This window comes from Osmerus mordax, chromosome 22 (genome assembly GCF_038355195.1).
Source record: "Osmerus mordax isolate fOsmMor3 chromosome 22, fOsmMor3.pri, whole genome shotgun sequence".
Taxonomy (NCBI): domain Eukaryota; kingdom Metazoa; phylum Chordata; class Actinopteri; order Osmeriformes; family Osmeridae; genus Osmerus; species Osmerus mordax.
The window spans coordinates 13,399,507-13,424,770 of NC_090071.1; the positions used below are offsets into that span (position 1 = coordinate 13,399,507).

Below are 25,264 nucleotides of genomic sequence, written 5' to 3' on the forward strand. Positions count from 1 at the left end.
TGAAACCACAGGTAATGATAATTTCACCCACAAATCGTTTACTTGTAATGTAATGTCATAATAAATCCTACAACAAAAATGTATTTGTGAGGAATGTTTATTTTAACGATTGAAAACAGATGCACCATAGACCACTGTAGTATGTGTTGCCCGGGCAACAGAGGCTAATGTCATGATGCTAATACTTCAGTGACATAGTAGACTACTGGTTCCGAAAGTAGATGTACTTCCTTAATAAAATCAGCTTATATTGTACATTACACGTCACAATTGTGTGTCATATCACAAAGTAAAATTAGTAAATAGTTGGCCGTCGGTCTCCTCGGCCAACTATATGCTAACTGAAAATATGCCCCCCAAAACGTAAATAAGCCTCACAATTATTTAGTGGAAAATCGCTCATTCATAAAAAGCTCACTGGTAGCGATCATTGTCAGTAACAACGCAAAATGCGATATAGCCCTGTGTGGAGAAGCTGCCCTGGTAAATTGTACTACTACAGTACAGTACTAGACTACTGCTGTGTTCGTCTTGGTAGCGCTTGCGTTGGTTGAATTGGATTTAACGTTCCGTTGTACGGTTTAGGCTGAAATTAATTATTTTCATGAACAGATTGACAAAGTTGAGGCTGTGGCAATGAAGTTCAGGTTAGTAGTTAGATAAACTTTTGATTTAAGTAAGGGGAGTGCCGAACATGTTCTGTCGCCGTTTGACTTCCTAAACAGCTGTGTAGAGTAGCCAGGTCCGCGGTTTTCCCGCGGAATTGGGCTACTTTTGAAGTGTTGCCGTGGGTTGAATTTTTTGTCCGCTGGTTCGGGTAGACCTATTTTGCATGCAAATTACATGAATATCTTTAAATAAAAATCCATATTTTAAATGAAATTATTTATACCCAAATCCTACCAAACTGACTCCAGATCAGCACGTACACACATTGACATGGGACAAGCCCTCATACACACACGCACTGTGCGTGTGCACACGTGCCTAATGCTCTCAGTCTCCTGAGAAAACCTCCTGAAAACTGCTTTTAATGCTGGCATACTAAACATTTGGTGTTACTTTGTAGATATTACAATACATTTGGCAATGATAGCAATGCTGTTGGACTTTAAAAGCAGTGTATATGGTTCGGCAGGGGCATATTTTGAGTTCTGATATTGGGCTGGTTTTTGGGCTGGTTTTGTTGGCCATTGGGCTGGTTTTGATAGGCCATTGGGCTGGTCTCACGTAGGCTACAGCGTTGCAGTAAGCAACACTGGTTTAAAACCGCAGGTAATGATAATTTCCTTTCACCAACAAATCGTTTACTTGTAATGTAATGTCATAATAAATCCTACAACGAAAATGTATTTGTGAGGAATGTTTATTTTAACGATTGAAAACAGATGCATCATAGACCACTGTAGTATGTGTTGAACGGGCAACAGAGGCTAATGTCATGATGCTAATACTTCAGTGAAATAGTAGACTACTGTTTCCCAAAAGTAGATGTACTTCCTTAATAATATCAGCTTATATTGTACATTACACATCACAATTGTGTGTCATATCACAAAGTAAAATTAGTAAATAGTTATCACCCTGGCCTCTTTGCTTGTGGCGTTTCTGCAGCTGCCTTGCAGTAAAGCCATAGTTAGCCTAGCTATCTCCCAGAAGTTAATGAGCTGCTAAACTAATGTTCTACTAGAGGTAGTCACGCGTGTTTTCGTGACGTTAGCAACGTCAGTGACTGTGGCTAGCAAGTTAGCCACCGTTAGCTTCACCTTTCGACACAAAAACGTAATTTCTACTTAAACCAACGGAACGTAAATAAAAATACAAGCAACTCAATCAAATGTTAAGAAACAGTTGACATTTCAAGGTAAAATTGCACATGGTATATCAGAATGATGTACCATAAATCAAAATTATATTTGATTTATTGACACAAATATATTGAGGCAATGTGGACACTTACATAAATACACCCCTTTCAGACATTTTGTATTGCATTTCTCATTCCATTTCACCCTTTATAAAGACACAACTGCCCGGATTCTATCCCCATCCATGCTGTTTCCCTCTCTCCCAGCACAGGTCATGCCAAAGCAGAAATGCTGCAGCAGCCGCATGAGGCTTAGATGTAGTCCAAAAATTACCTCCCACAATCAATACATATCGACCACAACATCGTTTTCAAACTTTCTCAAAGATGGCTTGAAAACCACAGATATTCATTTTCTTCTTGAGTAGATCTCAAGAGTAGCCTCATAGGCAACTGGCTAGGGTGCAGTCCGGGTACAGTCCACGTCCAGCTTCTTGCGAGTGTAGCCTCTGATAGTAAAATGGCCGACTCTGTTCCCATTAAACTACACGACATGCACACTCAGGGTGACCAACAAGATTATATTAACTAACAAACATCTAACTGAACAAACACAACAACTGAAATCCCTCGCATGGCCGTTGTAACCAAACTATTTTCCACAAGTCTTTGCGTTTTTTGACATGCCGCACTGCATGCTGGGTACTCAAGAGCGCTGACAGCTGATTATCTAGCTGTGCTCCGACTGCGTGATATGACGAGATGCTAGAGACGCGCTAAGGTCTCTGAGTCTCCTGCATTAACAAGTTCTGCTCGATTAGCAAGCTATTTTTACTAATGTTTTGTTAGGTATTGAATGGTAATGCAAGCTAGCTAAAAACAATGTTAGTTAGCTTGGTTAAACTGGTTTTCATAGCAACAGAAATCAACAAATCAGATCAGTCGAACTTTATTCAGAAAGGGGGGGATCTGTATTTTTTACTCTACTCTCAACGCATGACTATGTTTAACTTAATGTCTGCACCTCTCTGTCACCAACTGTCTCTGGAGTGGAGGGTTGGGGCTTCATATCCAACAAATTACACCCCTGAACTTTTAAAACAGATCTAATGGCCTACTACAATTGTAAATATCCTATGGCTTCTTCTCCAATTGGGCCTCGATACAATGTCATCTAATATTTTCTGCCCATTCTGCACAGTTTTTGGGGACTTTCCACACCAGCACCCTTTTCCCAGTCCCTCTATTCTGCCCTACTACATGTGTTTTCCAACACCAGTTACAATCAACCCTGGGCAGGGACGGCGCCACTGAATTTGTAATACAGGTGCTGAGGAGGTGCTAGATCATTGACAGGGGGAGATGCACAATTATATATACATAATAAAGAAGCAGTACTTCTTTTGAGTGGTTTTTATTCAGATGAATAATCATTGGATTCAGGTGAAAAGCATATCACTTGAACTGGTTTCATCACTTAAAACACTCAACGTCAGCAGCTTGGCATACTGGGACATGGAAAGGAATACACATTTAGACTTTCATCAAAGTAAAAAATGCTGGTTTGTCCTTTTTCATCAATGTCCTCAAAAAAGCAGCCTGCAGAGCTACTGTGTCTGTGGGGTGACTGTCTGTCTCTGGAGGGCTGGCAGTGCCTGCCAGCTGAATGAAGCTGTCCAGCTAGAGAGGGATAGTCCAGCAAGGGGTCTGTGTTGCTCTCAGCATTCTCTGTTGTTGCTCTCAGCATCCTCTATTGAACTCAGGCCTCTGCATGACCCTCCAGACCTGTAAAAGTGAAGAAAGGATCCATGTCAGTTCAGTTGTGAAAAACGTTGCTTTTTCCATCTACACTTGACATAAACTACAGTTTTGACTGTGAAATGCAGTGGCATTACTTGAACTTGAATCCAAATGTGTTGACCTGATGGAGACCCATGCAAAGTCACTCAAAACACGGGTTCAATTCCAGGCTCTGGCAAGAGTATTTAGCTCTAAACTGATCAATATACACATCTGACAAAAGACCAGCTCGACCTTTGCCTGTAAACAGTGATTCTGACTGTCAGAGACCTTTAAATAGCCTGACTTACTGAAATTGGCAAAACTAGCCTGGCTAACGTAGGTTGCTTTCTCAGGGCATATGACGAATGAAACAGGCTCGCCTTGAAAAATCAGATATACTGGCTAGCTTTAGCAGGCCATTGTCTACAAAAAGCAGTCCTCCCTGACGTTTTTGGCGTAGAATTGAGTGAAATACAAAATTGTTTACACACTACAAGTGGGTGAGCCGAGTCTGACTCTGAGGCTAACGTCAAAACAATGTACCCCCGGGACGCATTATCCTTCCAATTGCAAGTCCACAAATCACAAAAATAATCGGCGGATCTGGCTAAAAGCACAATTCCCACATCTCCTAAAGGCTGCCCTCCTCAACCTTTTTCGTGTCGACCTAACTGTAAAATGGTGAACTTATGAACATGACGCGACCAAAACATGGCTGCCGCCCAAGCCTATGCGGCAGGGATGGAAATAAAAAAAAATGTCCACCGGCCACTGTGGCTGGTGGATTTCAAAATCTACCAGCCACTCAATGTTTTTACCAGCCACTTTCTTGTTTTTAACCGACAATGTGTAACTGCATGTGAAAATTAATACTACAAGATCTCCAATACTTTAGCAGTTTATTTAATCTCAGTCTCAATGAAACACTGACACTTTCTCTTTTATACATGCACAAACCACGAACTGATATACATTTCATTAAATGAGTAGGGCAGATTAAACAACAAACTAACATTCCTCCACCCATCCTCCCCAATCCCAGTTTGAAAAGGAGTTGAAAAGTTACCGGACTACTTGCGGAGTGCTACGAAAGACGTGAATCTGAGGCAAAAAGGCCACTTCTCTTGACAGCGGTCAGTTAAACATAGCAACGGTCTGTTATCGAAAAATAATTGACTGCAGAACGTTGGGAAGCCCCATTCAAGTGAATGGGGCATTCTACAGCATTAAGAACAGCCGTGTAATAATTGTATTTACCCGCCCCGGTGGCCGGTAGGTGAAACGAGTTTACCCGCCACAACACAAAATCACCCGCATTTGGCTGGTGGCGGGTGCTAATTTCCATCCCTGCTATGCGGTGTCCCTGGCGCATAGGCTTATTACAAAGACTTTCAAGCCCCAAATCAAAATTCTGAGCCGACAGGTCTGTGGGGGATTGCTTTTTCTCGCAAAGGCTGCCCTCCTCGACCTTTTGATGAACAATTCGCCGAGATGCAAAATTATTCACTAATTAAAAGCACTAAATGCTAGAGCTAGCTACTTTTCGGGTTTTCTGTCACTTCAGACTCATGATCTAAAGGTCTAAAAGTGCTAAAACCTTCACCATAATTCAAGAGTAGTGTACTTTCACGAACCCAATCATTGATTCTAGCTTAAAATGTATAAAAATAGGTGATATGACTTACCGAACGTGGCTGCCTCCAACACTATCAGGCGATTCCAGTTGAAAACAACAATGGCCGCCAAAAAATTATTTATATTCGTAAAGGCGAGCTGCGATTGGAAGCGAAATGAAACAGGAGCTCAAATCCGAGGGTGGGGGCTTGGTCAGCACACAATTTCCAGAAAGGATGTGTGTGCGTCTCGCCAAGCTCGCGCTTGTGTCAAGTAGGGTGACCACCTGTCCCGCTTTGCGCTGTATCGCACAGCATTTTCAATATGGGACGTACGGGACAAGGGGTAAAATGCTGTGCAACACAACGCAAAGCGGGACAGGTGGTCACCCTAGTGTCAAGGGGCAGGATGAGTCTGAGAATTTGGAGCACGCGCGCTATGGAGCAATTCAATTGAATTCAATCATATATTTACATTTACATTTATTCATTTAGCAGACGCTTTTATCCAAAGCGACTTCCAAGAGAGAGCTTTACAAAGTGGTCACTGATCATAACAACAAGATAGCCAAAAAACATCGCGAGTAGCCAAAACATGAAGCACACATTGTGAACAACCAAAGTAAGTGCCAAAGGGAAGAACCATAAGAGCATGTAGTTAAACAAGTTACAATTAAACAACATGAACCGCTATAAGTAACCGCTATAAAAAAAAAAAAGACTAAATGTAAATAAGTGCAAGTGCAAGTGGGGAGTTGATTCCACCACTGGGGGGCCAGACAGGAGAAGAGCTTGTGTTGGGACCGGGCGGTCTTGAGCGGTGGGACCACCAGGCGGTTGTCTGAAGAAGACCGTAGGTGACGGGTGGGGTTGTAAGGCTGCAGGAGAGACTTGATGTAGACAGGTGCAGTCCCGTTCACTGCTCAGAAGGTCAATACCAGGGTCTTGAATCTGATACGGGCCATGATAGGTAGCCAGTGGAGAGAGATGAGGAGCGGGGTAACATGGGAGCGTCTGGGTAGATTGTAGACCAGGCGGGCCGCTGCGTTCTGAATCCTCTGAAGAGGGTGGGTTGCACATGCTGGGAGACCAGCGAGCAGCGAGTTGCAATAGTCCAACTTGGAGAGGACAAGTGCTTGGACTAGCAGCTGGGTGGAGTGCTCAGACAAGTATCTCCTGATCTTCCGGATGTTGTAGAGGGTGAATCTACACGACCGGGAGAACGCAGCAATGTGGGCCGTGAGGGAGAGCTCGTCGTCCATGGTAACCCCAAGGTTCCTGGCAGAGGATGAAGGGGTCACCGTCGCAGATCCCAGGGTGATTGAGAGAACGTGGGAGATGGAGGGTTTAGCCGGGATGATGAGAAGTTCTGTTTTGGCGAGGTTCAGCTGGAGGTGGTGCTCGGTCATCCAGGCGGAGATGTCCTAGCTGAGATCCCCGACATGACATATCAAGGTGGAATTGCGTATGGTACTTCAGAATGATGTCATCTTGAAGGCACAAAGGTTTGAAAAACCATCAGTCAAAATTATATTTGATTTATTAACACAAAGATATTGTGGCAATGTGGACATTTACATAAATACACTTCTTTCAGCCAATTTGCATTCCTTATTCAATTTGACCCTATAGAAAGACATCTGTAACTTCAGGCTGTCATTGACTGCAAAGGATTTGCAACCAAGTATTAAAAGTGACAATTAGATTTATGATTATGTTAGTTTGTCCAATTATTTATTTATTATTATACTCCCACGTAGGGAGTCAGGTGGCTGAGCGGTGAGGGAATCGGGCTAGTAATCCGAAGGTTGCCAGTTTGATTCCTGGTCAAGCCAACTGACGTTGTGTCCTTGGGCAAGGCACTTCACCCTACTTGCCTTGGGGGAATGTCCCTGTGCTTACTGTAAGTCGCTCTGGATAAGAGCGTCTGCTAAATGACTAAATGTAAATGTAAACCACGTGACAAAAAAGCTCTAGCTTTTTTCCTGTGTTTCACTGGCAGTGAGTGTTCACTATGTTGTATTTCACTCCATTCTACACCAAACACGTCAGGGAGGACTGCCTTTTGTAGATACGAGTCTGCTGAAGATAGCCAGAATATCGGACACTAAGCGTGTCGCAACTCTCTTTTTCTATGGCTCTGGTCTGATCCATTGCGTTGGTCTGAAGTAGAGTGCCTGGATAGAGACGATGGAGGATCTTCATGAACTTTCTAGGGAGTTGGTGAGAGACATTTTAGACTTAGCTGACGATGTGGAAGCAGGACCTGCTGACCCAGAGCATGTAGCGAGTAAAGCAGAGGAACTTCTTGAAGTTGAGTTATTTCCGCACTTTCCGACCAAGATAGTGACCACAGTGACTGCAAATTTAGACTCTGGTACCAGGGTGCATCAGCATCTTCCTCCATCAAATTCGCTGCTTCTCTCAGCAGCTCCGGGCAAGTTTTAGACATTTGGTCCTGCACCTCGCATGCTGTCTCAACATGGGGGCTAGCAGGACCGAGTCTTCCCCTTGATTAATATTAGCCGTAGCATTGCAAAGTGCGGAAATAACTCCAACTAGAGAGGGTAAAATTTCTGGGGAAATTGTAGGGTATGCTCGCTTGCGTCGGTTGCAGGTGGGTCCATCCCCTTAAGTTTTTCCCATCTAGCGTTAGTGATATTTTCAAGCATTTAGCCTACTCAAGAACCCCCTTTGAAACAAGCGAACCCCCTTTGAAACAAGCTACTGTAACAATGTTGTCACCGGCAGTATTTCCGATGGAATCGCGATTCAAACAGTACCATCTGCTAACTGAAAATATGCCCCCAAAAATGTAAATAAGCTTTACATCTATTTAGGGAGAAATGGCTAATTCAAAAGAAGGCTAGCCAAACTTGACTGAGTGAGGGGATTGTTTTTAAGCGCCGGAAATGAGAATGTTTCTTTTGACATAAAGTTTAGGCTGTGGCACTGAAGCCAGCGACGCACCACACAAGCTTGAGTTTAAATACATTCTTTAATGTGACACTACTTACTGTACATGCAAGTCTTGATTTGCTTAAATGTATGCTGCTAGTAGTACACCACGGCACGATACGATACTCGCTGTGCAACAGCACATCAATCCATGCGTCGTTGCTAACGTGTGCTGACGTGGTGACGTAGCTAGCACTGATTACCCTTCGTTGACTAAAGGCACTTTTTGCCACAAAAACTTTGTAACCTCCTAAACCGTGCAACGGAACGTAAATAAAAATACAAGCAACGCAATCGAGACCAAGACAACATTTTGACACAGGCGTTGTCTATGTAGTCCATATATTGACTGATCCTTAGGGGGGCGAAAATAAACAATAATATATATGTGAGAGAACAATGATTGTGCTCGCCGAAGGCGTGAGCACACCCAATAACTTCAAGAAGTTCCTCTGCTTTACTCGCTACATGCTCTGGGTCAGCAGGTCCTGCTTCCACATCGTCAAGCTAAAATGTCTCTCACCAACTCCCTAGAAGGTTCATGAAGATCCTCCATCGTCTCTATCCAGGCACTCTACTTCAGACCAACGCAATGGATCAGACTAGATTCGCGCTAGCCCCACCCACTGACTTTGATGGGCGAGTTTGACAGATAACACAATTAATGAAGCACTGCAACACAACTCGTTGTGAAATGTAGCATGAAATGTAGCATGAAATGTAGCATGAAATACTTAAATAGTGAAATAATTATATATGTATTTTACATTAAAAGAATTGGTATTTTAATTAATTCATGACACATTTAAGAACACATTTATGTATTTAATGTCTATTTTAATTAATTTATGACACATTTAAGTAATTATTTAATGGTGTATTTATTTATTTAATGGTGTATTTATTTAATTCATTGTGGCACTTTTAGTCCTCCATACTAGTTTACCCATTTCGGATTGGTTTCAAACTTAGCAAAAAACCATGAAAAGATATTCTATGAAAAAGCTAGTAGTATGAGCCAGGTTCGAGAATCGAACAACAATTATTGGGGGAGATAGTTTTGGATATGTTGAATGAGCGGAGCTATTTCAGGCATGACACTCGGGCAGCGCGTGCCATATCACCCATCGCCGTGTTCTCAGCCCATAGGCTTAGCTTGATAGGCGGCGCTATAAAGTCGCACACATGCACGCGTCCTCGATTACCTTTGTGTTCTGCGCTGCTGCCACCCACCACCATCCCCTTCTCCCCCATGTGGTCTGTCTGTTCTCCCCGTGGGGGATATAACTTGTTGCTCCCTGCCTCATGTCATGCATGCTGCAGTGAAGGCAGGGAGCACTTCCCCATGTACATCCATTCCGCCAATGTTAAACCATTTGTCATGTGTGCGAATAAATGGTGAAATCAATCACGTGAGTGTCTTGACTGAACTGGAGTTAATAGAATAAAATTGACCGGACGAGTCGGCTACCAAATCGGAAATGCAATACCATCCACATCCACCGGATGTGGGTGGTGTTGCATTTGTTGCCTCAAGCCGAGGGGTGGAGGTCTGAGTCCGGGACTACACACTGAAGCCACATTTTATAAATCTGCAACACTAAACATTTTACGAGGCCATGGTCTGTGTCTGCACACACACCCCCATGCCCACACACACACTCAGTTTCACAAGCCCCCAGAGTTGACTACCTCTAGAGAGATGTCCTTTATGAGAGAGACCTGCACTCAGACTTTTTCATATTTCTGCTGATGAGACGCACTGCTCTGTTTGGCTTCTCGGCTGTAGTGTTCAAATTCACATCTGCACCTCTGTATGCCTTTAACCACAATACAGTAAGTACTGTCTCTCTCTCTGCAGAAACTGGTGTGCTTACGTGGTGACTAAGACGGTAAGCTGTGTGGTGGAGGACGGGGTGGAGACCTACGTCAAGCCTGACTATCACCCCTGCACCTGGGGAAATGTGCAATGTTCACGTGTGCTGATGTGAGTACAGACACACACACACATTTTGTACAATCACATAATGTACAAACACAAAGACATCTATCCGATTGAAGATAATTAACAGTTCAGAAGGCTTGAAGGGTCTAACTTGAAGGTCTGCTTCCACACAGCCGTCCATCATGTCTATGTAAAAATCAGGACCATGCACCTACTACACTCACACTGAAAGACAACATGTTATATTGGATTTATGCCGTTCTGAGTATAACAAAATGCAAATATAGCTGCAAGCAGTGATGCAGGTTCCTCCGCAAAATGGCAAAATATTATAAACATGTACACTGTAGAAGATCGAGACTTGGACAACAAGAGAGCAAAACTACTTAATGTTTGGCCAACAACAATAGGCTGAACGGGGATTTGAACTCATGAGCATAAGGTTACAAGTCAGTCTCTCTTGCCTCTCTGCTACACACCAATTACTAAGATTTTATGATTAGTAAGGGCTGAGTATTAACTTTTTATAGGATATTGAAACTCTTCTTGAGTTGATCTCTTTCCAGACTCTCAGTCAATGCACAACTAACAATAGTCATGTGGGCAACTGGGCTAGGTCAGAGCTCATATTCAGCTCCTTGCGAGAATAGCCTGTGACAGTACAGCAGCCGACTCTCTGGTCCCATTAAACTAAGCAACATGCAAGCAATCAGGGTGACCAACAAGATTATATTAACTAACCAACAATAACATTACAAACATCTAACTGAACGAACACAACAACTGAAATCCCTCGCACATTCGCACAGCTGCACCCCCTGCTAACTCTGACTAGGAAAGTGTCACATGCCTGAAACTTACTGTGGTTACTCATACTAGTGCCCTCTGTGTACGGTAAGAATAATTTGATACTGGGATATACAGAACAGACAATAGAGGGGGGTGCATTTCACGACAGGCTTGTTGTATTCCTTCTTGCCATGAAATGCACCCCCTGCTAACTCTGACTAGGAAAGTGTCACATGCCTGAAACCTACTGTGGTTACTCATACTAGTGCCCTCAGTGTACAGTAAGAATCATTTGATGCTGGGATATACAGAACTATTAGGTTTGAACCATCCTTCAAAAATACATTTGATTTAGTGACACAAACATATTGAGGCAATGTTGACATTTACATAAATACACCGCTTTCAGCCATTTTGTATTTTATTCAATTGTCTTAAGTAACGTTTTTAAATACCTCAATGATACATATCTGTACAACATTTCAAGTCAATTAGAGCTTTGGTTCAAGAGAAGAGGAATTTTTAAGGTTTTCCAAAATTATCACTGTACAGGAAAATCCATCATGGCGGTCCTTATGGGTCATTGAAGCTTTTTGTTCCTCATGAAAAATGAGGCATGCACACCAAGTTTCAGAAGAATTGGAGCAATGGGGTGGAAATGCCATCACTTTGAAAATCGGACTTTTGGGCTTGGCCTGTGGCGCCCCCTATGGTCCGATGTGGCCCATATTTGGTGTGGGGGTACCCACTTGGATGTAGTATCAATGTGCCAAATTAGAAAATTTATGACCAGGGACTTTTTGAGATATTGGGGCGCAAGGAGAAGAAAAATAATAATAAATATAGCTGCAAGCAGCGATGCGGGTTCCTCCGCAAAATGGCAAAATATTATAAACATGTAATGTCTAATTAATCTATGGCATTGCATACCATATCATTGTTGTTGAAACGTTTTCCATATGCATATATAATTATAATATTTTGAAGACTGATCAAATTATTTCAAAGATTATAAATGTGACCATTCATTAAATCTAAGGTGGAATGAAACCACCGCGCTAGTGGTTGTTTTGGTTTCATTCTGCGAGTTTAGAAGTACAACAAGTGAGAAAATGACTGTGGTAATTGTTAAACAATGTCAATGCTGTTGCTGTATTTGGCTGTTCATTGAGATTGGGGAACAAAAAGTTGTCCACAATCAAGATATGTAAATTTCCTATAAAAACAAGACATGGGGATGACCTGGTTTAGCCTGGCTGCCAGCCCAACTTCTCCCCGCCCACAAAAGAATTTGGTCGGGAAGTGGGGTCTGGAGGGTCTCGTATTGGGAACAACTACATAAAACCAGGATCTGGATGGACCAATGAAATTGCCAGGGCGGGCTTTATACGATGATGGACAGATGATCAACAGTAACGTAATCAACAACGTCACGAAAGAGCCCTTGGGTTGAATTCGTTTTCAACAAACAACATATTACGTTGCTCTGATTGGTTGTAGGTCTATCCAATTGAGCGAAGAGGCATTTGTTTTACGAGTTCGGTTGAAACAGGCCCCGTAGTCACAGCCCACCGGAGAGTTTTCAGACTCATATTCTGACTAGAATTATGAGTATGACAACGTCAGGCTGGACCTGGTTGCTGCTGTAAAGAATATATTACTCATAGGGCTTAGATTAGGTTGTTTGGGGTGCCATAACTCAACATAAGTCATGGAAGAGAATTTCAAATCATGCCTAGCATCAGTGGCCGTGTGTCCTAGCTTAGGTCACTGAAATAATTTGCGCAACAGGCAAGGGGTCCACCTCAATAATCAATATACTTCATTAGAGCTAACTCAGTTGTGAATCTAACACTACCATGTGTAGCTAGCTACTGTGGTGAACCTGGCTTGTGTTGCAGTGGTTTACACAGTCTCGCTATACAGATGTGTTGTGATGGGCTCAAATAAACACGCATTGCTATGTTTTACAACCGGAGGATTTATCGGGAGACTAGAAACCGTTTGGTCAGAATAAATTTTTTTAAACTATGCCTCTGACTGGTATTGAACCTTGATTACCAGCACAACATCTCAGCCAATTGAGCCATTCCCAGGCATGGAATACACAAAGTTCAATAACTGGATAATTTAAAAAAGCTGTTTCTCCAATGGCGAGCATTGTCAGATTTGGTCCAAGTTCAAACAACTGTAATTCAGTCATATTTTGACATATCAAGGTGAAACTTTGCATGGTACTTCAGAGGCATGTCACCTTAAAGCTTATTAGGTTTGAACCATCCTTCAAAAATACATTTGATTTAGTGACACAAACATATTGAGGCAATATGGACATTTACATAAATACACCCATTTCAGCCATTTTGTACTTGATTCAATTGCCTTAAGTAACGTTTTTAAATACGTCAATGATACATATCTGTACCAAATTTCAAGTCAATTTCACCTTTGGTTCAAGAGAAGAGGAATTTTGAAGGTTTTCCCAAATTATCACAGTACAGGAAAATCCATCATGGCGGACCTTATGGGTCCTTGAGGCTTTTTTGTTCCTCATGAAAAATGAGGCATGCACACAAAATTTCAGAAGAATTGGAGCAATGGGGTGGAAATGCCATCACTTTGAAAATCGGACTTTTGGGCGTGGCCCAACAATAAATATAGCTGCAAGCAGCGATGCGGGTTCCTCCGCAAAATGGCTAAATATTATAAACATGTACACTGTATAAGATCGGGAGTTGGACAACAAGGGAGCAAAACTACTTCATGTTTGGCCAACAACAGGCTGAATGGGGATTTGAACTCATGAGCATAAGGTCACAAGTCAGTCTCTCTATCCTCTCTGCTACACACCAACTGTTGAGATTGTATGAAGTAAAAGGGCAGAGTATTAGCTTTGGTCAGCTTTGGGACAAAGGTTAATGGGAGAATAATTTGCACAAAAACCTTCATGTCTTAAAAAGTATAAAAGTGAGAAATACCAAAAGTCATAGCCAACATTTCCTGAAGGAGCTGAACGTTTTGTTACAAAAATTGTAGGAATCGGTGAAAGTATGCAGAACTAGTTAAAGGCAAAAAAACGGCGGAAGAACTAAGAAGTTGATATAACTAGAAACGGCTGTTCCTGCGAAACAGCAGGTGAGAATGCTGAAAACCTGAATGGGGATAGCTGACCATGCTAAAAAAGCGGCAAATTGTGAAAATTTAGTAGAAAGTTATAAGCTGAAGCTTCAAAGCAACCAAAAGGTATTTTTGAAAGTGGCTGGAGCAGCATTCCAACAATGATTTGAAAGGATTTATCATTACTTTTAAAGGGAGAATAATTTTCACAAAAACCTTAATATTTAAAAAAGTATAAAAGTGATAAATGAGAAAATACCCGCAAGCTGAAAGCTGAAATTAATTTCAAAAATGTTTGAGTCACACAAAAGAGGCAGTGTGGAATCTGAACTGCATCATCTAACAACGCTAACAGCTAAAATAGCCTACAATGCGGGAGAAGCTGAAAGCTGAACTGTTAAACAGAAGAAGTAGGCTAGCTAGTCGTAACAAGAATATTATAGTTTTAACAGCTGAAATTATAGTTGGGATAGTAATAGCAGTAGCAGATGTAGCCTACCATTGAGTGTGTTTACTCTGCTTTCTTAGTAGGATTCAATGTGTTGATGGAATGAAACATACAGCAGTAGAGCCGATACAGGAAGACACGGCGACACTTTGTTGCAGAAGGATGATGGTGCAAGTTTTGGCCGTGGAGCATACAACGATTAATAAAAAAGAATCATGTAGACGCGTTTATTGAGTAATCGCATAACTAACTAGAGAGGATACAATTTCTGGGGAAATTGTAGGGTGTGCTTGCTTGCGTCGGTTGCACAGGGGTCCGTTTTTGAACGACATTTTTACAACTGATATTTCTGTATATTTTATATAAAAATGCATACTTATTATTTATAAAGATTACATAGATTTTAAAGCATTTTGCTGCTCATTTACAACTGAAAATACGAGTGAAGTGTAGAATGAAATAGATGTCTTCTCATTTCCCCTGCAAGAGGCAGCCTCATCGTTGAATCAAAACGAATAAATTTGGCAGACCGGTGTAAAAATTGACCTAATGACTTAAACGTCATTTTAAGGTTTTCCCTTCTCATGATATTTTCAGGCATTTAGCCTACTCATTGCATTCATTCATTAATAAAGAACCCCCTTTGAAGATTATTCTATGACGTTACCCGGTAGTAGAAGATGGAATCGCGATTCAAACAGTACCATCTGCTAACTGAAAATATGCCCCCCAAAACGTAAATAAGCTTGACATTTATTTAGTGGAAAATCGCTCATTCATAAAAAGCTCACTGGTAGCGATCATTGTCAGTAACAACGCAAAATGCGATATAGCCCTGTGTGGAGAAGCTGCCCCGGTAAATTGTACTACTACGGTACAGTACTAGACTACTGCTGTGTTAGTCTTGGTAGCGATTGCGTTGGTTGAATTGGATTTAACGTTCTGTTGTACGGTTTAAGCTGAAATTAATTATTTTCATGAACAGATTGACAACGTTTAGGCTGTGGCAAAGAAGTTCAGGTTAGTAGTTAGATAGACTTTTGATTTAAGTAAGGGGAGTGCCGAACATGTTCTGTCGCCGTTTGACTTCCTAAACAGCTGTGTAGTGTAGATGTTTTTGTAGTGTGTCTCGCGTAAGCTACAGCGTTGCAGTGAGCTACACTGGTTTGAAACCACAGGTAATGGTAATTTCACCAACAAATCGTTTTCTAATGTCAGAATAAATCCTACAACGAAAATGTATATGTGAGGAATGTTTATTTTAACGATTGAAAACAGATAACGCTACATCATAGACCACTGTAGTATGTGTTGCCCGGGCAACACAGGCTAATGTCATGATGCTAATACTTCAGTGAAATAGTAGACTACTGTTTCCGAAAGTAGATGTACTTCCTTAATAATATCAGCTTATATTGTACATTACACATCACAATTGTGTGTCATATCACAAAGTAAAATTAGTAAATAGTTATCACCCTGGCCTCTTTTCTTGTGGCGTTTCTGCAGCTGCCTTGAAGTAAAGCTATAGTTAGCCTAGCTATCCCCCAAGTTAACAGATGCGAAACGAATGTTCTGCCAAAAGTAGTCACGCGTGTTTTCGTGACGCAGTGACGTTAGTAACGTCAGTGACTGTGGCTAGCAAATTAGCCACCGTTAGCTTCACTTTTCGCCACAAACACTTAACTTAAGCCTAAACCATGCAACGGAACGTAAATTCCAATAGAAGCATCTCAATCGCTACCAAGACGAAACTTTTGACACCTACGTTGTCTATGTAGGCCAAATATTGACTGAGTTCTAGGGGGGCAAAAAGAAAAAAAGAAAGAAAAAAAGAATATATATGTGAGAGAACAAAGGTTGTGCCCTTGCCGAAGGCAAAGCACACCCAATAATATATATGTGAGAGAACAAAGGTTGTGCCCTTGCCGAAGGCAAAGCACACCCAATAATGCAGACATCCATTCTAAATTGATGGCTAGTTTTTGTGATCTCTTGCTACCATCTACTGCCATTGATTTCCGTGTTGATGGAACATTTATTATTCATCATTTATTGTCAGGCCACAGTTCAAGTATTGCAAAAATGTGTAATTTGTTTGGAAAATCTAGGCTAGAGCTACTTGATGGAAGACATATAATAAACCAGACTTTATGCTTATTCAAAATAACAACTTATTGAAATGACAAGACAGCAATGTATGACTGTAATGTTTCATAGGGTTATGAACACACCTCTTGTCATACCACTTGACTGCCTGCTGTTGACCGTTTTCTATATATTGAACATCTCCCTTTCTAATTTTACAGGTGAATGTGAATCAGGGCTCCAGACTAACTTGTTGCCTTGGTTGCACTGGTGCGCCTAACTTTTTTATTTAGGTGCACCAGCACTAAATTTAGGTGCACCCAAATTTTTCCTTGCGTCGCCACAATTTCAAGGTCACCTTTTTATCACGCTCCATATACATTCATATATATTATGTAAATGATCTTAAACAAGAATAAGGTGTAGGTAAATATTTTTTTTATTTGAAGCACAATCATACTGTATATATATAAAAATAAAAATTTTAAGTGCTTCACTGAGCTACCAAACTAAAACATTTTAAGCAAAATAAAACATTTCAAAATAGAAAGTGCTACAGTTTAAAAGTGCTTCCCTGAACTGAGACCTAACATTTCATGGCTCAGTGTTATAGCGGGTCCCACCTTGCTGTCCCATGCCCTTCGGATGGCCAACACCTGTAATTTGGGCTTCTTGCCCTATGGCCTTGGCTAAATCATCTTGCCACACTCTCCCTAGTATCAAAATCCTAGCTCCATGGGTTAGCTCCATGGCCCAGCTTCGTAACTCAGGGGTCCGCAATTCATTTTTACAAGGGGCCACATGAGAAACCTGAAATGTGTTGGAGGGCCTCATCAATTTGCTCACTATTCATTTTCTCCCATTGTAAAAAGCAGTAAAGTATATATTTTGATTAGCTGCTACTGGTTATCAGAAGAATAAGGATATTCTGTAAATATATATATAAATATTTTATATTTTGGTGTAGGTCAAATAGGAAATATTAAAGAAGTAATAAACAGTATAAACAACAACAAGTGTTTCATTTTATTTGTAACCAGTTAATCTTCACAAACACTGAAAAGTTGTTTTGCAGTATGTTAAAGATGTGGAATTGATCAATTTTATACAAAAAGCAATACGTTTTTTCACTTCATTTTGTTCTGTGAGAGAAATCCACTGGGCTTGAACAAGTGCATCGAAATCTGTCTGAATGTCTGAGGTGGATATGCGAAGGACAGCTGACAGGTAATGATCAGGGGTCTGCAGTTCAACTAGCAAACCATCAGCCCGCGCCCACTGAATCAGTCAAGTTCTTATTATGTCAGCGTTAGTTTTTTTTCTTCACAGCTTTCACTTTGACCTCAGTAAACAGATACTTAGAAGTCCATGTCTTGTTAAAAGTTAATCAGTGGCAAAGTTTTTCATTTTCGAGGGCTGACCAACAGCTTTTATTTACCTAATTCTACTTAGTTGTTGTAGTTGTTTAGGTTATGTCTAAGTCCTGGAAGAATGTTGTTTTGTTTCATTGTGTAATGTAAGTGTATGAATAAATGCCAGTTGACATGTCAAGACAACAGACCCAGATATGCCAAGCCCATCATGATCCTGGATGTCCATAGTGGATCCTGTGTAAAGGTCCTAAATATAGCCAGTACATCACACAACTCAAACATGCTGTACATGTTTGAGTTGTGATATGTTTTATGGCTCAATGTTTGTGGTTATGATATTCATTGATATGTAACGTGAGAGTGACGTGATTGTACCCTTTCCTGGACATGTACCTGAAACTAATTCAAGGATGCTGTGGTAAAAATTAAGAAACGTGTTTGTGTGGGTTTTTTATAGGTTGTTGCGAATTAGGGGTATAACTTTACTGTCATTACTGTTCCGAATTTGAAATATTCATATAAGTGAATCCACAGTGATCGGATATGGTATATGATCGTTTGTAGCTGTCGACAAGCTAACTTGGCTATTACCGATAATATAGGCTGCCATGTTTTTTGTTTTGATCAGTACTCAATCGATTGTGGGTGTCAAAGGGTCAACGAGATAACCTACTCTTCTCACGAGAAAATAATGAGGTGTACGAGGTAAAGTGGTACATCATCAAAGTTCATCTTTGTTGCCGGAACACCAAAAAATCCAATATGGCCGCAAGTAAATACGAGACGAAAGACAGACGAATGTCGGATGTTTTAGATGCATACTTGTGAATGTATATCGATTATTTTCGATCTATGGTTGGTTGTACAATAGTAAAATATTTTGAAAGTGATAGCCAAGTCAAGGAATACAGATAATATTATGGTTTACTAGGTGACGTGAGTAAAGCGTAAGTTATTTTTGGTTAGCTAACATTAGCTAACTAAATTGTCTGAACGTTTACATATGGATAATAAAGGTATACTTTTGCAAAATATACAGTACATTGAGACTTATGTTTATAATATACACGTAGGCTACTGCTGAAGGCTTTATTGTTACGTAATAAGCCAAACTGGACATTCTAAGGACTCGTTCGAAATCACACCTGTGTGATCGTACTCCGCAGGGCCCACCCAGAACTGATCACACAGGTGTGATCGTACTCCTCAAAGGGTTAAGAAACGGTTGACATTTCAAGGTGAAATTGCATGAAATTGTGCATGGTATTTCAGAATGATGTCATCCTGTTTAACTAAACAGATAATAAAAATTATGACAGGCCAAAAGATAATGGCTGGAATCCAACCAACTACCTTATACTTTAAAGGTCACCATGCCAGCCCATTGAGCTATTCTCAGTGTTGAATATTGTCATGTTCAGTTACTGTATAAAAAAGTAAGCTGTTTCTCCTGTGGTAAGCGTTGTTAGATTCAGCCTAAGTTGAAACTGCTTGTACATTTCCTATAAAAACGGACAACGGGATGACTGGTTGCTGCTGTAAAAAATAACTTTCTCATCGTTTTTTTAAACAGGTTGTTTGGAGTGCCATAACTTGTCATGGAAGGGAATTTTAAATCATGCCTAGCATTAGTGGGAATGTGTCCTGGCTTAGGTTACTGAAATGAATTTGTGCAACAGGCAAGGGATCCACCTGAACAATCAATTTACTTCATTAGAGTTATCTCTACCATGCGTAGACTACAAGTAGTTAGATACTGTGGTGAACCTGGCTTGTTTTGCAGTGGTTTACACAGTCTCGCTAAACAGATGATCAGAGTGTTGTGATGGGCTCAAATAAACACGCATTGCTATGTTTTTACAATCGGAGGATTGATCGGAAGACTAGAAACCGTTTTGTCAGAATTAAAAATTAAAAACTATGCCTCTGACTGGTTTTGAACCTACAACCCTTTGCTTACCAGCACAACATCTCAGCCAATTGAGACATTCCCAGACAGGGATTACACAAAACTGGATAATAAAAAAAAGCTGTTTCTCCAATGGCGAGCATTGTCAGATTTGGTCGAAGTTCAAACAGCTGTAATTCAGTCATATTTCAACATATCAAGGTGAAACTTTGCATGGGACTTCAGGGGCATGTCACCTTAAAGCCTATTAGGTTTGAACCATCCTTCAAAAATACATTTGATTTAGTGACACAAACATATTGAGGCAATGTGGACATTTACATAAATACACCCATTTCAGCCATTTTGTACTTGATTCAATTGCCTTAAGTAACGTTTTTAAATACGTCAATGATACATATCTGTACCAAATTTCAAGTCAATTTCACCTTTGGTTCAAGAGAAGAGGAATTTTGAAGGTTTTCCCAAATTATCACAGTACAGAAAAATCCATCATGGCGGACCTTATGGGTCCTTGAGGCTTTTTTGTTCCTCATGAAAAATGAGGCATGCACACCAAGTTTCAGAAGAATTGGAGCAATGGGGTGGAAATGCCATCACTTTGAAAATCGGACTTTTGGGCGTGGCCTGTGGTGCCCCCTATGGTCCGATGTGGCCCATATTTGGTGTGGGGGTACCCACTTGGATGTAGTATCAATGTGCCAAATATATGACCAGGGACTTTTTGAGATATTGGGGCGCAAGGAGAAGAAAAATAATAAGAAGAATAAGAATACCAATAATAATAATAGGTTCCCTCCTACCGGAGGAACCTAATAATAAGAATACAAACAGTAACAATAGGTTCCCTCCTACCGGAGGAACCTAAATATAGCTGCAAGCAGCGATGCGGGTTCCTCCGCAAAATGGCGCAAAACTACTTCATGTTTGGCCAACAACAGGCTGAATGGGGATTTGAACTCATGAGCATAAGGTCACAAGTCAGTCTCTCTATCCTCTCTGCTACACACCAACTGTTGAGATTGTATGAGTAGAAAGGGAAGAATGTGGACACTTACATAAATACACCCCTTTCAGACATTTTGTATTACATTTCTCATTCCATTTCACCCTATATAAAGACACATCTGCCCGCACACTATCCCCATCCATGCTGTTTCCCTGTCTCCAAGTGCAGGTCATGCCAAAGCAGAAATGCTGCAGCAGCCACATGAGGTTTAGATGTAGTCCAAAAATTACCTCCCACAATCAACACATATCAACCACAACAGTGTTTTCAAACTTTCTCAAAGATGGCTTGAAAACCACAGATATTCACTTTTATTCTTGAGTAGATCTCAAGAGTAGCCTCATAGGCAACTGGCTAAGGTACAGCCCATGTCCAGCTCCTTGCGAGTGCAGCTTCTGGTAGAATAACAGCCGACTCTCTGTTCCCATTAAACTACACGACATGCACACTCAGGGTGACCAACAAGATTATATTAACTAACAAACAATAACATTACAAACATCTAACTGAACGAAGACGATAACTGAAATCCCTCGCATGGCCATTGTAACCGAACTATTTTCCACAAGTCTTTGCCGCACTGCATGCTGGGTACTCAAGAGCGCTGACAGCTGATTATCTAGCTGTGCTCTGATTGCGTGATATGACGAGATGCTAGTGACGCGCTAAGGTCTCTGAGTCTCCTGCATTAACAAGTTCTGCTCGATTAGCAAGCTATTTTTACTAATGTTTTGTTAGCTATTGAATGGTAATGCAAGCTAGCTAAAAACAATGTTAGTTAGCTTGGCTAAACTGGTTTTCATAGCAACAGAAATAAACAAATCAGATCAGTTGAACTTTATTCAGAAAGGGGGATCTGTATTTTTTACTCTACTCTTAACGCATGACTATGTTTAACTTAATGTCTGCACCTCTCTGTCACCAACTGTCTCTGGAGTGGAGGGTGGGGGCTTCATATCCAACAAATTACACCCCTGAACTTTTAAAACAGATCTAATGGCCTACTACAATTGTAAATATCCTATGGCTTCTTCTCCAATTGGGCCTCGATACAATGTCATCTAATATTTTCTTCCCATTCTGCACAGTTTTTGGGGACTTTCCACACCAGCACCCTTTGCCCAGTCCCTCTATTTTGCCCTACTACATGTGTTTTCCAACACCAGTTACAATAAACCCTGGGCAGGGACGGCGCCAGATAATTTTTTATACAGGTGCTGAGGAGGTGCTAGATCATTGACAGGGGGAGCTGCGCAATTATATATACATAAATACTATTAATAAAGTAAGTAAGTAAGTAAGACTTTATTTATATAGCACATAAAGAAGCAGTACTTCTCCTGAGTGGGTTTTATTTAGATGAATAATCATTGGATTCAGGTCAAAAGTCACTTTGAAAAATAATTTATATTCGTAACGGCGAGCTGCGATTGGAAGCTAAATGAAACAGGAGCTAAAAACAGAGGGTGGGGGCTTGGTCAGCACACAATTTCCAGAAAGGATGTGTGTGCGTCTCGCCAACCTCGCGCGTGTCAAGTAGGGTGACCACCTGTCCCGCTTTGCACTGTATCGTACAACATTTTCAATATGGGACGTGCGGGACAAGGGGTGAAAATGCTGTACGACACAACGCAAAGCGCGACAGGTGGTCACCATAGTGTCAAGGGGCAGGATGAGTCTGAGAATTTGGAGCACGCGCGCTGTGGAGCAATTCAATCATATATTGACATATCAAGGTTAAATTGTGTATGGTACTTCAGAATGATGTCATCTTGAAGGCACAAAGGTTTGAAAAACCATCGGTCAAAATTATATTTGATTTATTAACACAAGGATATTGTGGCAAAAAACGAACGAATACAATAGGTTCCCTCCTACCGGAGGAACCCTAATTAACGTATAGGCCTACTCACTCTATAATGAGTCTAGCATTGGCCACTACTGCGAACTACAACAGCAACTCAATTCCAAAGGGATGAAAATGATGAAAGAAGAAAGAACAAATGGCAGGACTGTAAAATAACTTGCTAGATAACCCAATTCAGAGAACAGGAACATGGCCCAAAACTCTAGCTACAGTTGTTGCTAGGTGTAGAGCTAGGCTAGCTGTCGGCTAGCTTGTAAAAAGTCCCATTCATACAAACTGTATAGTATTGCAATCGAAATTCGCACTAATTCTACAATTCGAAATTCGCACTAATTCTACAATTCGAAATTCGCACTAATTCTACAATTCGAAATTCGCACTAATTCTACAATTCGAAATTCTAGTGAAATTCACCTAGTCGTTATCTAAGGGATTATGTTAGCCAAATACTGGATATTTACCATCCATAAAAATGTGCCAAATGATTTCGCGCTCCAAACTCACTCATTGACGTTGCACCAGAGTATAGGTTTAGGGAAAACATGAATTTCAGGACAAATAGGTTTCGGTAACCTAACGCTAAATCGACTGGATTTGGAAAATGGACCGGCCGGGAGTTGATATTTTCTGAGCTGCAGAAAGACGTAATAGCAGTCACATCGAAATTGCCCGCATAATCATACAGTATGATCAAATATTGGGGAGGACGTGTCCCATAATCATACAGTATGAGCAAATATTAGGGGGGACGGGGACGTGTTATAACGTTAATATTCACAAACTGGTTTCCACAAAGAACTCATTGAGGCACAAGCTTCTGAAATGTTATGACCATGTTAAGAGTAAAAAAACAATTGTTCACTTTTTAGACATTACTGTGATTAGTAATTCATTGGTTATTCTTTCTTAATTGGTCATAGTTCACAAGTAGTTCTCAATGAGGATATATTTATTTAGTAATAATCAAATACCTACCAAGGAACTACCTTTGTACTAAATTCGCTATTACTTACTGCTTAGTTAATCTTAGTTCCATATTAGTTAATAGTAGTAAATTCGGTGTTAATGTAGAACTACCTATTACTTCCTGCATAGCTACTCGTTAACAATGGACCATTATTCTAAAGTGTTAAGAAATCTAACACGCCATAAATCAGTCAGGTGGCTGAGCGGTGAGGGAATCGGGCTAGTAATCCGAAGGTTGCCAGTTCGATTCCCGGCCGTGCAAACTGACGTTGTGTCCTTGGGCAAGGCACTTCACCCTACTTGCCTCGGGGGAATGTCCCTGTACTTACTGTAAGTCGCTCTGGATAAGAGTGTCTGCTAAATGTAAATGTAAATCAAAACAATGTAATGTAGCTTTGCAGAAAGAAGACCCTGGCCTCGCCAGCAGTGCGCACGGACCAAGCTTGTGCCCTTAAAATAGCATCTGAATAACGCGCCATTGACTTAAGACTACTTTTGTCCTGGTCAGTGGCGGAATTGTTTTTCTGAAACTGCAAAATAGCACCAGGGAACGTTTGCGCCGGAACACGCCTCCTTTTTTCGCTGAACCAGCCCCGGGAGCACAGTGTTATTCCCTAATTTACCGACGTGCGTCTGTGGAGGGAAAAGTCCGCTTTGCGTCGAGTGCAAACTAGGAATGATACTTGCGTCATTGACGAAGTCAATTGCGCTGGGTGCAAGATAGGGCCCAATGAGTATTCATATAGGCTATTGTTCCTAAAATTAACATTATTCACCTGTGACCATGCATCCTCCTGTAACTGATGTTACAGTAAATCAATTTCAAGATCAGCCTTTATTCTTCTGCCCTAAGTACACCATCTCTCGGTCAGTTTTTGGCACTTGCTTCATGTGATGCAGTTTGTACAACTCCTTTACTGATAACTGGGAATACATGAGATTACATAAAATTCCACAGTTCCGCATGCAGAATTCACCTGCCATTAAATGAACATCTGTGTGCAGCTATTGATCGACTCCCCGCCCCCCCCCATCATCTTAATCATTATCATCATCCTATGATGTAAAGCATTCTGTTGGGGGTTACTGCTACTACAAGTTGAAATGGGCACCAACTGATATTTATCTTGTATCATCTCATCCCATCATCTTCCGCTTATCCGGGGGTCGGGTCGCGGGGGCAGCAACCTAAGCAGGGAGGCCCAGACTTCCCTCTCCCCGGCCACTTCCACCAGCTCTTCCTGGGGGACCCCGAGGCGTTCCCAGGCCAACCGAGAGACATAGTCCCTCCAGCGTGTCCTGGGTCTTCCCCGGGGCCTCTTCCCAGTGGGACGTGCCCAGAACACCTCACCAGGGAGGCGTCCAGGAGGCATCCTTATCAGATGCCCGAGCCACCTCAACTGGCCCCTCTCGACGCGGAGGAGCAGCGGTTCTACTCTGAGCTCCTCCCGGATGACCGAGCTTCTCACCCTATCTCTAAGGGAGAGATTGTATTCGCGATCTCGTTCTTTCGGTCACTACCCACAGTTCGTGACCATAGGTGAGGGTAGGAACGTAGATCGACTGGTAAATAGAGAGTTTCGCCTTTCGATT

At 41.3% G+C, this 25,264-nt stretch overlaps 1 protein-coding gene across 4 annotated transcripts in view; it reads left to right on the top strand.

Moving 5' to 3' along the window:
- The window catches only part of LOC136966340 (EMILIN-1-A-like), a 105,329-nt gene that overhangs the window by 68,771 nt on the left and 11,294 nt on the right, over nucleotides 1-25,264 (top strand). For all 4 annotated transcript variants that reach the window (XM_067260820.1, XM_067260821.1, XM_067260822.1 and 1 more), the window contains exon 2: nucleotides 10,022-10,147. In XM_067260820.1, the coding sequence (XP_067116921.1) occupies nucleotides 10,022-10,147 (126 nt within the window). The remainder of the gene's footprint in view (nucleotides 1-10,021; nucleotides 10,148-25,264) is intronic.